Here is an 11,867-nt window from a genome sequence, read left to right as displayed (position 1 = left end):
AAGATGAGCCTCTGCTGGTCAGGGGGGATGCCCTCTTTATCTTGGATCTTGGCCTTCACGTTTTCGATGGTGTCACTGGGCTCCACCTCCAGGGTGATGGTCTTGCCGGTCAGGGTCTTCACGAAGATCTGCATGCCACCCCTCAGGCGCAGGACCAGGTGCAGGGTCGACTCCTTCTGGATGTTGTAATCAGAAAGAGTGCGGCCATCTTCCAGCTGCTTGCCTGCAAAGATGAGCCTCTGCTGGTCAGGGGGGATGCCCTCTTTATCTTGGATCTTGGCCTTCACATTTTCGATGGTGTCACTGGGCTCCACCTCCAGGGTGATGGTCTTGCCAGTCAAGGTCTTCACGAAGATCTGCATTTTGACCTAGATTTTAAAAAGACAATGTTAGTATACCATCTCCAGATCTTTATATTACCAAGGTGCCTGTGGGGCTCAGTGGGTTAAGCCTATGACTCTTGATGTCTGCTCAGGTCATGATCTCAGAGTCGTGGGACGGACGCCCCGAGTCAGGCTCTGCGCAGAGCATGGAGCCTGCTTGGGTTTCTCGCTCTCCCTCTCCCCCCCACTTCTAAAATAAATGAATTCTTGGGGCGCCTGGGTGGCTCAGTTGGTTAAGCGACTGCCTTCGGCTCAGGTCATGATCCTGGAGTCCCGGGATCGAGTTCCGCATCGGGCTCCCTGCTCAGCAGGGGGTCTGCTTCTCCCTCTGACCCTCTTCCCTCTCGTGCTGTCTCTCATTCTCTCTCAAATAAATAAAATCTTTAATAAATGAATCCTTAAAAAAATACCTACAGATATAACCAATTCTCCAAAGCTAACAATTTCATCTTCCAAGTGCTTTAACCACATTAACGTCGCTCACAACCCCCCCTTCTTAAATTAGCCACTCAATACAATTTTTAGTCAAGGCTTCAACTTAAAAACGGGGAGGCCAAAAAAGGGGAAAAAACCTCAAAAGTTAATATCCAGAGCCCTAACTACTCTAGACCCTTCGCTAAATCGTCTTCCCCCACACCCCCCGGAATCTTCCCAAAACCTGAGGAAGATACGTAAGATTAATGGGAAAAAAAAAAAAAAAAGCCCACGAAACTCCGTGATGAAAATTGCCGTTTGAACAAAAATGAGGTGGGACCCTTTCACCGCGTTGGGATTCAAAAATCCCGACAGTTTTAGGAATCACACTAGACTACCTCCTTTCCGCCTTCCCCCGCTGAGGCAGATGCGATGGAATCTCCATTGGTTAAGCGTCGGTTAGTGTCTGTCGGCGCGCGCGCCAACCGCCCCCACTCCCTCCACGTAAACAAGGCCCACTCTTCCGGAAAGGCCCGGCGCCGCAGCGCAGCGTCACCTCGCCCTCCCCTCCCCCAACCCCTTTCCCTGAGGCGCCCCTGCCGACCCCCGAATCCGCCCGCCTGGACTCACTTAGAGCCCCTCTCCACTCCTCCTCCGTCTCGAAAGCTGCCAGCCAGTACCTGTTAGCGAATGCAAAGACACCAGACGCAATCACGCCGAGTCACCCGGACGCCAAGACACCGACACCCGACAATGCCAGCCGCTCCTGAATGCTCGCGGCTCCGCGGGGCCGAAATTTATGCGGCGTCTGTTGCGTCACTCATCACTGCCTACGTAGCCGCCGTGTCCGTACGCTGCTGAAAGTAGTTCCCTCGGTCCAACCTCCCGCGGCCCAGTTAGGCCCTGCCACTGAGCCCCAAGTTCCTCAGAGCCGAAGAAAGAACCCTAAAAAATCAGCTCCCCTCTCTTCCAGGCGACTCGTCTCCTCCCTTAGGAAAAAGTAGGAAAATTATCTGGCGGATGGATTTGAGTTAAGGGGTCCTCCCTCGAAAGCTCTCGAAACTTCCTTGCGGCGCCGGCGCTGATTGGTGAAGCGTGTGAAGGCGAGGCCGGCGCTGATTGGTGGGAGACGCGGCGCCTCCGTTGTTGCTGGGCTCCCAGCTGGGGTGGTTTAGCGCCGACGTTGCTAAGTAACTCAGTGCGCGTGCGCCACAGAGGCGCGCGTTTGCTAAAGAGGGGTGCTTCCGGCCGGAGGGGGAGGAGGGGTACTTTGCTCCCGCCTTCGAAGTCCCAACCACCCCTTAAGTGTTAGGTTTTTCCGACGTTCGGTGAGGAAAAACGGTCCTCCGCGGCGACTTTCCCGGGAAGGCCGTCCCGGTTCCGGTTCGGAGGGCGCGGCGCGGCCCGCTGCTGTTTTTTGTCAATGTCTGCAGTGGAAGCACAACCTCCCCCCACCCCCATCTTAACGCGAACCGTACTGGCTGGTTTTATTTGTGCACTAGCTTATAGCAGGGTGAAGAGCTTTAATGACACTTTTTTAAAGAGTCAGAGTGCTTTTGTCCTTCTCGATTCCCACAAGGGCTCCGAGGAGTCTGTAAGCTAGACGCTGGTGGCGGGACCGTGTGTGTGGGGGGGAGGTGCTAGGCCTTCCCCGGCGGAGGCCCAGAGAGGCGAGGCTCGGGCTCCCGGTGACAACGGTGGCGGGCTGAGGTCTGGCTCCGGCGAAACCTGCAGTCTCTTTCCCACCTTGCGGTTTCACCGAACTCTGGTTGGGGAAAAAGAGAGCTGCGGATGGGGCAGCCGAAAACCTGCTTCGGGGGACGAGGAATTCGTGTACCAGAAAATAGTGTTTCTCCCATACACGTGTTTGTCACTCAAGCGACAGTAAAGGAGGAGTTTCCCAGCTACGACCCCTCTGGCTGGTTTCCCTACGCCCTGGGTGTGGCCCCGTGTCCCGCAAGGAGATAACCCGAGGAACGTGAGTAAGGCAGGGGCGTTGGGATCTCGGTGACACGTGGCCGGAGTCTGAGTCACTGAGCCGGGGGGTGTAAACAAACATGCAGAGGGCTGTTTGTGGCGTAATACCAACCTTCCTAAGTATGGAGTAGTCTGAGGATTTGCACGTTAATGCCAATCGGCTACACACCACTTAGAAAAGGTCGTTAGTCCTTAAAATACAGCATTTCTAAGCATCATATGCCAGAACAATGTCAGTGACTTTACAGTATAGATAGGTCTGTGATGCGTTAACAACAGCTTAAGTTAAATGAGCTAAAACTTGGTAAGATCGATTTACTTGAATAACAAAGGGATAAAAATAAGTTTCTTTAAGATCATTTTGGACTTGGAGGTCGCTGACGGAAGGTTTCTTTTTCACAAAGTATGAATTTTCATTTTTGTTAAACTAACAATGAGTCTGAGTTTGTGTCACCAATTAGCTGCTTCTCCTGAGTCATAGAGGTTGAGTGGTAGAATAATCTAGAATGGAGATCTCCTGACGGACAGGATGACTTCATTCGGGGCTTCTAGCAATTGCCAGAACCAAGTTAGTCATACAGCTTCCTGGTTTAATGGTTTCCCAAAGTGGGACGTTTGGTAACCTCAACAAAGCGAAATGTTTTCAGAAGGAAGACAAGCGCTGTCCTTGTAAAATAAGGTCAATTTTTTATGGTCTCTTTATCAAGTGAACATTTTAGTAATAAGGTCATTTCTGGTAGCAAATTGTAAAAGATAATTTGTAAACAAATTAGAGAATAGGATGACAAAATCCTTCTCCAAAGACCGGGGAATTTGATAATTTAGCACAATACTTGGCATTGTGTTCAATATTTGTTTGTTCAGTGAATGAATTGCAATTTTACCTTTTGTTCAATTGGGGGAAAAAAAACCACCCCAATTTCGTGACAGCCTCAGGCACCAAAATACAGAGCAAAAAGCCAGCATTTATTCTCCATAGGCAAATGTTTTTTGCCTAGGCAGTTCTTTGAAAAAGAAAAAAACAAAGAATCTAAGTAATTTCACTTGGCTAGATGTCTTTTAATAAAAATCTGTGAGGGGCGCCTGGGTGGCTCAGTTGGTTAAGCGACTGCCTTCGGCTCAGGTCATGATCCTGGAGTCCCGGGATCGGGATCGAGTCCCACATCAGGCTCCCTGCTCAGCAGAGAGTCTGCTTCTCCCTCTGGCCCTCCCCCCTCTCATGCTCTCTCTATCTCATTCTCTCTCTCAAATAAATAAATAAAATCTTTAAAAAAATAAAAAAATAAAAAAAAAATAAAAATCTGTGAGAAAACTGTGCTTCCAATGATAAATTCACAGTTGTTTTCTGGACATTATCATCTGATATGTAAAATACTGAGTTAATCAGTGGTTTGTCATTTATCTCGATAGAATTATGAGACTCCTGATTCATTACCAGCAAGTTAGAAACTTTGATATTGGATGTCCAAATGAGCACAGGGAAAAATTTCTGTATTGTCTTTACACTGGGCCTTAAAATTATGAAATCTGTCCAATAAAACATAGCTACTTTAAAATGTTTATTATGGAATATTACATAAATGAAAATTGGAGATAATACAACCAGCACCATATAACCAGCACCCAACTTTATTAAATCGAACATTTTGTTATTTTGCTTCAGCTTTAAAAAAAAATACTATAAAATTTATCATCTTTCCATTTTTAAGTGTACAGTTAAGTGGTATTAATTATATTTCACATTATTATGTTATAGAGCTCTAGAATTTTTTCATCTTTTTTTTTTTTTTTGAAAGATTTCATTCATTTATTTGACAGAGGGAAAGAGAGAGAGCACAAACAAAGGGAGCAGCAGAGGGAGAAGAAGCAGGCTCTCTGCTGAGCAGGGAGCTCGATATGAGGCTCGATCCCAGGACCCTGGGATCATGACCCGAGCCGAAGGCAGACGCTCAACTGACTGAGCCACCCAGGCGCCCCTAGAATTTTTTCATCTTGTAAAACTGAAACCCTATACCCACTTAACTACCACTCCCCATTTCTACCCACCCCCAGGCCCTGGGACCCACTATTCTTCCTTCTGTTTCTATGATTCTGACTACTTTAGATACCTTATAAAAGTGGATTCATACAGTGTTTGTTTTTATTTGGTGACTGGCTTATTTCATTTAGTATAATGTCTTCAGGCTTCATCATACATGTGACAAATTTCTTTGTTTTTTAAGGTTAATAGTCCATTGTATGAATATACCATATTGTATTTATCTGTCTATGGATATTTGGGTCTCTTCCACCTCTTGGCTATTGTGAATAATGTTGCAGTGAATATGGGTGTGCAAATATCTCTCTGAGATCCTGTTTTCAGTTCCTTTGAATATGTCCTCAGAAGGGGGATTGCTGGATTATATGGGAATTCTGTTTTTAATTTTTTGAGGAACTTCCATACTGTTTTCCATAATGGCTACACAATTTTACATAGCCATCAGCCATGTACAAGAGTTCTAGTTTCTCTATATCCTACCAATACTTGGTACTAATGGGTGTGAGGTGATATGGTACTGTGGTTTTGATTTGCACTTCCCTAACATTTTTTATTTTTAAATAAATATAGATTCACAAGTTGCCAAAATAGTACAGAGAAGTCTTTTTTTTTTTTAAAGATTTTATTTATTTATTTGATAGAGACACAGAGAGAGAGGGAACACAAGCAGGGGGAATGGGAGAGGGAGAAGCAGGCTTCCTGCAAAGCAGGGAGCCCAGTGGGGGCTTGATCCCAGGACCCTGGGATCATGACCTGAGCCGAAGGAAGATGCTTAACGACTGAGCCACCCAGGCGCCCCCAGAGAAGTCTTATTATACCCTTCATCCAATTTTCCCCAATGCTGATGATGTGGAAATGTTGGGGTTCGGAGCACACGTCAAGAAAGAATTCTTGAGACATCTTCGGTGCAAAAAGGTGGTTTTATTAAAGCACAGGGACAGGACCCAGGGGCAGAAAGAGCTGAGCTGCACTGGGGTTCTGACAGGTGACTGATTATATACTTTCAAGTTGGGAGGGGGTTAGGGAAGCTTAAGTCTCTAAGAAATTTTGGAAGCAAGGTTTCCAGGACCTTGAGGGGGCTAGCTATTGTTAGGAAAAGGTCATTTATTACCGTTTAATGAAACCTTAGTCAAGAGACACTTCAGGTGTATATCAGTGGGCCATATGCTTGGGGAATGATTGCTAACATGTGTCTCCGGGAGTAGAGATCAAGGAAGTTTCCAAAGGAATTTCTGTATGTTTAAAGTAGACTTATAGGACCCTGGGGGGTCTGGCTAAGATTGCCTTTTGCCCTTAGCAAAGGGTCAACATCAAGGCAGCTGAGCTCCCGGAGGAAGCTCACTTTACCTGTTTCAAGGACTTGTCAAGGGGCTGCAAGTAGTAAGGAAATTTAATTTTTTTTTGGCTTTGTTTCCCGTATCAGCACCTTACATAACTACAGTACAGTATCAAAAGCAGGAAAATAACAGCGGTACAATCTGCAGACCTTATTCAGATTTCAGCAGTTTTACATTCACTTTAGTGTCTGTGCAGTTTTATCACTTGGATAGATTCATGTAACCATCACCAGGATCAAGACACAGAACTGTTTCATCACAAGGATCCCTCCTGCTACTTCTTTACGGTCACAAGCTTCTTCCACCCCTTACCACCAAGCCCAGGCAACCACTAATCTGTTCTGCATCTTTACTTTCCTTCCCATATGTTCCTCTGTTTTGTTTCTTAAATTCCACATACGAGTGAAATCATATGGTATTTCTTTCTCTATTTCACTTAGCATAATATTCTCTAGCTCCAGCCACGTCATTGCAAATGGCAAGATTTCATACTTTTTGGTGGCTGATTAGTATTCCTTGTACGTGTATATACCACATCTTTGCCCGTTCATCAGTTATAGACATTTGGGTTCTTTCCGTAGTTTGGCTGTTGTTGATAATGTTCAGCATCTTTGTAATGTTGTTACTTTGAGAATGATGGAATCACTCAGTATGTAACTTTTTTTTTTTAGATTTTTTAAGATTTTATTTATTTGAGAGAGCAGGAGCAGGGGGAGGGGCAGAGGAGAGGGAGAGGGAGAAGCAGGCTCCCCACTGAGCAGGGAGCCCGATGTGGGGCTCAGTCCCAGGACCCTGAGATTGTGACCTGAGCCAAAGGCAGACACTTAACCAAATGAGCCACCCAGGTGCCCCTATAACTTTTTAAAAAAAATTTTATTTATTTTTCTTTTTTTTTAGGTTATACATTTTATTTTATTTTATTTTTTAAAGATTTATTTATTTATTTTAGAGAAGTGGGGAGGGGCAGGAGGAGAGGCAGAGTCTTTTTTTTTTTTAAGATTTTATTTATTTATTTGAGATAGAGCATGAGAGGGGGGAGGGTCAGAGGGAGAAGCAGACTCCCTGCTGAGCAGGGAGCCCGATGGGGAACTTGATCCCGGGACTCCAGGATCATGACCTGAGCCGAAGGCAGTCTCTTAACCAACTGAGCCACCCAGGCGCCCTATTTTATTTTATTTTAGATTTTATTTATTTATTTGACAGAGACACAATGAGAGAGGGAACACAAGCAGGGGAAGTGGGAGAGGGAGAAGCAGGCTTCCCGTGGAGCAGGGAGCCTGATGCGGGGCTCGATCCCAGGACCCTGGGATCATGACCTGAGCCGAAGGCAGATGCTTAATGACTGAGCCACCCAGGTGCCCCATAACTTTTTTTTTTTTAAGATTTATTTATTTTATTTGAGAGAGAGAGAGTGGGGAGAGGGGCAGAGGAGGAGGAAGAGAAAGTCTTAAGCAGACTCGGCACTCAGCTAGGATAGGAGCCCAGTGTGGGGCTGGACCTTAAAATCCTGAGATCACAACCTGAGTTGGATGTTACTGACTGCACCACCCAGGTGCCCCCCCCGACACCTTTTGAAGATAATACTGTACATTTATGTTTCCATATATATTACATGCTGCTATAAACTGAATGTGTCCCTCCAACATTCATATGTTGAATCTTAATCCCCAGCATGATGGTATTTGGAAGTGGGCCCTTTGGAAGGTAATTAGGTCATGAGAGCAGAACCCTGTAGAATGGGATTAGTGCTCTTATGAAAGAGACTCCAATGAGCCACCGGGCTGGTGCAGTTGGTAGAGCATGTGACTCTTTTTTTTTTTTTTAAAGATTTTATTTATTTGACAGAGAGAGACACAGCGAGAGCAGGAACACAAGCAGTGGGAGTGGGAGAGGGAGAAGAAGGCTTCCCGCGGAGCAGGGAGCCCGATGCGGGGCTCAATCCCAGGACCCCGGGATCATGACCCGAGCCGAAGGCAGATGCTTAACAACTGAGCCACCCAGGCGCCCCAAGCATGTGACTCTTGATCTCAGTGTTGTAAGTTTGAGCCCCACGCTGGGTGTAGAGATTACTTAAAACTTAAATCTTAAAAAAAAAAAAAAAAAGACTCCAGAGAGCCACCTAATGCCATACCCATATGAGGACAGAGAGAGATGGCCATTCATGAATCAGGAAGCAGGCCCTCACCAGGCACTGAATCTGCCAGAAGATTCGACTTCCTGGCCTCTAGAACTGTAAGAAATAAATTTCTGTTGTTTATAAACCACTCAGTCTATTGTATTCTTTTATAGCAGCCTGAACAGACTAAGACACGTTTTTAGATTTTGTGTAAATATCATACTCTACATATCATCATGCAACTTCCTTTTTTTTCTCTTTTAATAATTGTTTTTGAGATTTAGCTGTGTTGGTAAATGTAGACAGTAGATCTAATTTAACTACTTTGGCTGCTCTGTAGTATTCTGCTATATGAAGATACCACAATTTAACTTTAGGGTGTTTGTTCCTAGTTTTTCACTGTTACAAAGCTGCTAAAAGCATTTTTTTTAGATTTTTTTTATTTGAGAGAGAGAGACAGAGATAGTGAGAGAGCACAAGTGGGGAGGAGAGGGAGAAGCAGGCTCCCCACAGAGCAGGGAGCCCGATGCGGGACTCAATCCCAGGATCCTGGGATCATGACCTGAGCCGAAGGCAGATGCTTAACCGACTGAGCCACCCAGGCGCCCTGCTAAAAGCATTTTTAAGTACACAGTTCAGTGGCATTAAGTACATATATTCACACGGTTGTGTGAACATCACCACCACTCATCTCCAGAACGCTTTTTGTCTTGCAAAACTGAAACTCTATACCCATTAAACAGTAACTCCTCATTCTTCCCTCAGGCCCTGGCAACCACCATTCTACCTTTGTTCCCATGAATTTGACTTAGGTACCACCTATAAGTGGAATCATATTGTATTTGTCTTTTGGTGACTGGCTTGTTTCATTTGGCATAATGTCCTCAAGGTTTATCAGAATTTCCTTCCTTTTAAAAGTTGCATAGGGGCACCTGGGTGGCTCAGTCGTTAAGCTTCTGCCTTCAGCTCAGGTCATGATCCCAGGGTCCTGGGATCGAGCCCCGCATCGGGCTCCCTGCTCCACGGGAAGCCTGCTTCTCCCTCTCCCACTCCCCCTGCTTGTATTCCCTCTCTCGCTGTGTCTCTCTGTCAAATAAATAAATAATCTTATAAAAATAAAAAAAACCCACAAAAGTTGCATAATATTCCACTGTGTGTATTCATAACATATTGTTTATCCATTCATCTGTCCATGGCCACTTGGATTATTTCTAATCTTTGGCTATTGTGAGTAGTGCTACCATGAACATGGGTATACAAATATCTGAGTTCTGGCTTTCAAATCTTTTGGGCATATATCCAGAAGTGTAATTGCTTGATCATATGGTAGTTCTATTTTTAGTTTTTTTGAGGAACCACCATACTGTTTTCCATAACAGCTGTACCATTTTATATTCCTACCAACAATAAAAGCATTTGTATGTATATATTATATTCTTGTATTCATGGGTGAGGATGTCTCTAGGCAGTCAGTATACACAGGAATAAAATGGTGGGATGTGATCTTAAACTTTACTAAGTTTTGCCAAATTGCTCTCCAAAGTGATCATACAAACTTACAATCTTATCAGCAGTGTAGGAGTTCTATATACTTAGCAGCACTTAGTATTCAGACTTTTCAAGTGGGATTTGACTATAGGGAAAGAGTTTCTGAGGCAGGTTTGACAGTTTGGTAGATTTGGTCATCACAAGTCCATTGGCTTAAGGTTCTAAAGAGCTACATGGGAAGAACCGTAAGAGGCAGTGAAGTGACTTGTAAGTCATTGGAGGGATGTGAGGGTATCAGTGAATATTGGGTTAGCTTGTACAAATTGCCTTTACAATTTTTGGTAATTTGTTTCTAATTTTAGAATTTGGCAATTAGGGTGCCTAAGTGGCTCAGTCGGTTAAGCGTCTGCCTTCAGCTCAGGTCATGATCTCAGGGTCCTGGAATCAAGCCCCTCGGCACACTCCCCCTCTCCTTCTGCCCCTCCCCCTCCCCCAGTTCATGCTCTCTCTCAAATAAATAAAATCTTTAAAAAAAAGAATTTGACAATTATGTCAAAAAAGAATTATCAATTATTATCAACACAACTCTTTTAGGAACATAAGGCAGTGTACTGAAGCAAACAGAGCATGAGATTTGGAATCAAACACAACCCTGTCGTATTCCCAACTTGGTTTTACACCAGTCCTATGACTGTGTATTTTACTTAACATTTTTAACCTTCAGTTTCCCTACCTGTAAAGAAAACATGTGGACCAGGTGTCCTCCTACCTTGTCAAATCGAGTCTTAAGTCTAGGTAGATCACTTGGCACTTAATAGATGCTGAGCAAATGCCACTTACATCCCTTTTTCCTTGTCTTTTGTTTAATTTCCTTTGCTCTTTACAGAAGTGGCCTTGAAAGACTTGTATTTTCTTTTTTCCAGTGCCTTTCTAGGGCGATTCTCAAACCTTGACAATAGACCAAGAAATGGTAGCTTGCTGTATCAGTTTCCCAACCTGTTAGAAAACTGTACTAGGAGGGCGCATGGGTGGCTCAATCAACGGTTAAGCATCTGACTTCTCTGACTTCCACTCAGGTTATGATCGCAGGGTCCTGGGATGGAGCCCTGCTCAGCAGGGAGTCTGCTTCCCCTCTCCCTCTCCTCGGGTGTACGCTCTCACTCAAATGAAAAAATCTGTGTGTGTGTGTGGTTTTATACCTTTATTTGACAATCAGTGATTAGTTCTCATCCACATTAACTGTCTGTAGATTTCTGAAAGTGGCGACAGGTACAGAGGTAACCAATGTGTAGAACTTATTTGGTGACTCTTCATCCTCGTTATGTTTTCTGGACAACCACACACGGATACGGTATGGAACATTCTTTATTCCTTTGTCCCAGACAGCTTTGTTGAGCCTGGGGTCAACGCACACATCTGGAGTTCCCATCTCCTTCATGGCAAATTTCTGGATCTCTTTGAGTATCCAAGGGCACGCTTCTTGAAACTCATTCCATGGATGTGCTTGTGAATGATGATGGTGTATTCTCTGGTCACTACCTCGTTGATGGCAGAACGGCCCTTCTTCTTCCCACCACTCTTCTTCGCGGGAGCCATTCTGCCGGGCCCTGGTTAGAAAGGACTCAAATGAAAAAAATCTTAAAAAAAAAAAAAAGAGAGAGAGAGAGAAAACTATATTAGGTATCTAAAATCGACTAGGCAATAGTAGCTATTGTTTGCTTGGATAAATAAATTAATTTTGTACCATTCCCTTAGACTTTTTTTTTTTTCAAGATTTTATTTATTTATTTGACAGAGACACAGCGAGAGAGGGAACACAAGCAGGGGGAGTGGGAGAGGGAGAAGCAGGCTTCCCGCTGAGCAGGGAGCCCAACGCGGGGCTCGATCCCAGGACCCTGGGATCATGACCTGAGCTGAAGGCAGACGCTTAACGACTGAGCCACCCAGGTGCCCCCCATTCCCTTAGACTTTAAGATTATTCTTCATTTCTTTTTCAGGTTACCACTGACTACTTCCCAATTTGTTTTTTAGGGCCATGAACTTATTCTGAGATTTCAATGACATTTTATTTTATATTTTTTAAGATTTTATTTATGTGCGCTAGAGAGCACATG

The 11,867-nt window shown here is 44.6% G+C and overlaps 1 protein-coding gene and 1 pseudogene across 1 annotated transcript; both read right to left on the bottom strand.

Moving 5' to 3' along the window:
* Window positions 1-4: 4 nt before the first annotated feature.
* Window positions 5-1,633, bottom strand: LOC145719413 (polyubiquitin; the record flags this gene model as incomplete). The annotated part of the gene is made up of 2 exons (XM_081810901.1): window positions 1,478-1,633; window positions 5-368 (listed from the first exon to the last, which is right to left on the bottom strand). A coding segment is annotated over exon 2 (358 nt), but the record flags the coding sequence as incomplete, so codon positions are not given.
* A 9,296-nt stretch (window positions 1,634-10,929) lies between these two features.
* On the bottom strand, window positions 10,930-11,781 carry LOC115941835 (large ribosomal subunit protein eL31 pseudogene; annotated as a pseudogene).
* Between the last annotated feature and the right edge of the window lie 86 nt (window positions 11,782-11,867).

Source organism: Leptonychotes weddellii, unplaced genomic scaffold (genome assembly GCF_054177405.1).
Source record: "Leptonychotes weddellii isolate Sample4059 unplaced genomic scaffold, ASM5417740v2 HiC_scaffold_4269, whole genome shotgun sequence".
Taxonomy (NCBI): Eukaryota; Metazoa; Chordata; class Mammalia; order Carnivora; family Phocidae; genus Leptonychotes; species Leptonychotes weddellii.
Note: the sequence above shows the minus strand (reverse complement) of the source record. Positions and strands in the feature narration are given on the sequence as shown.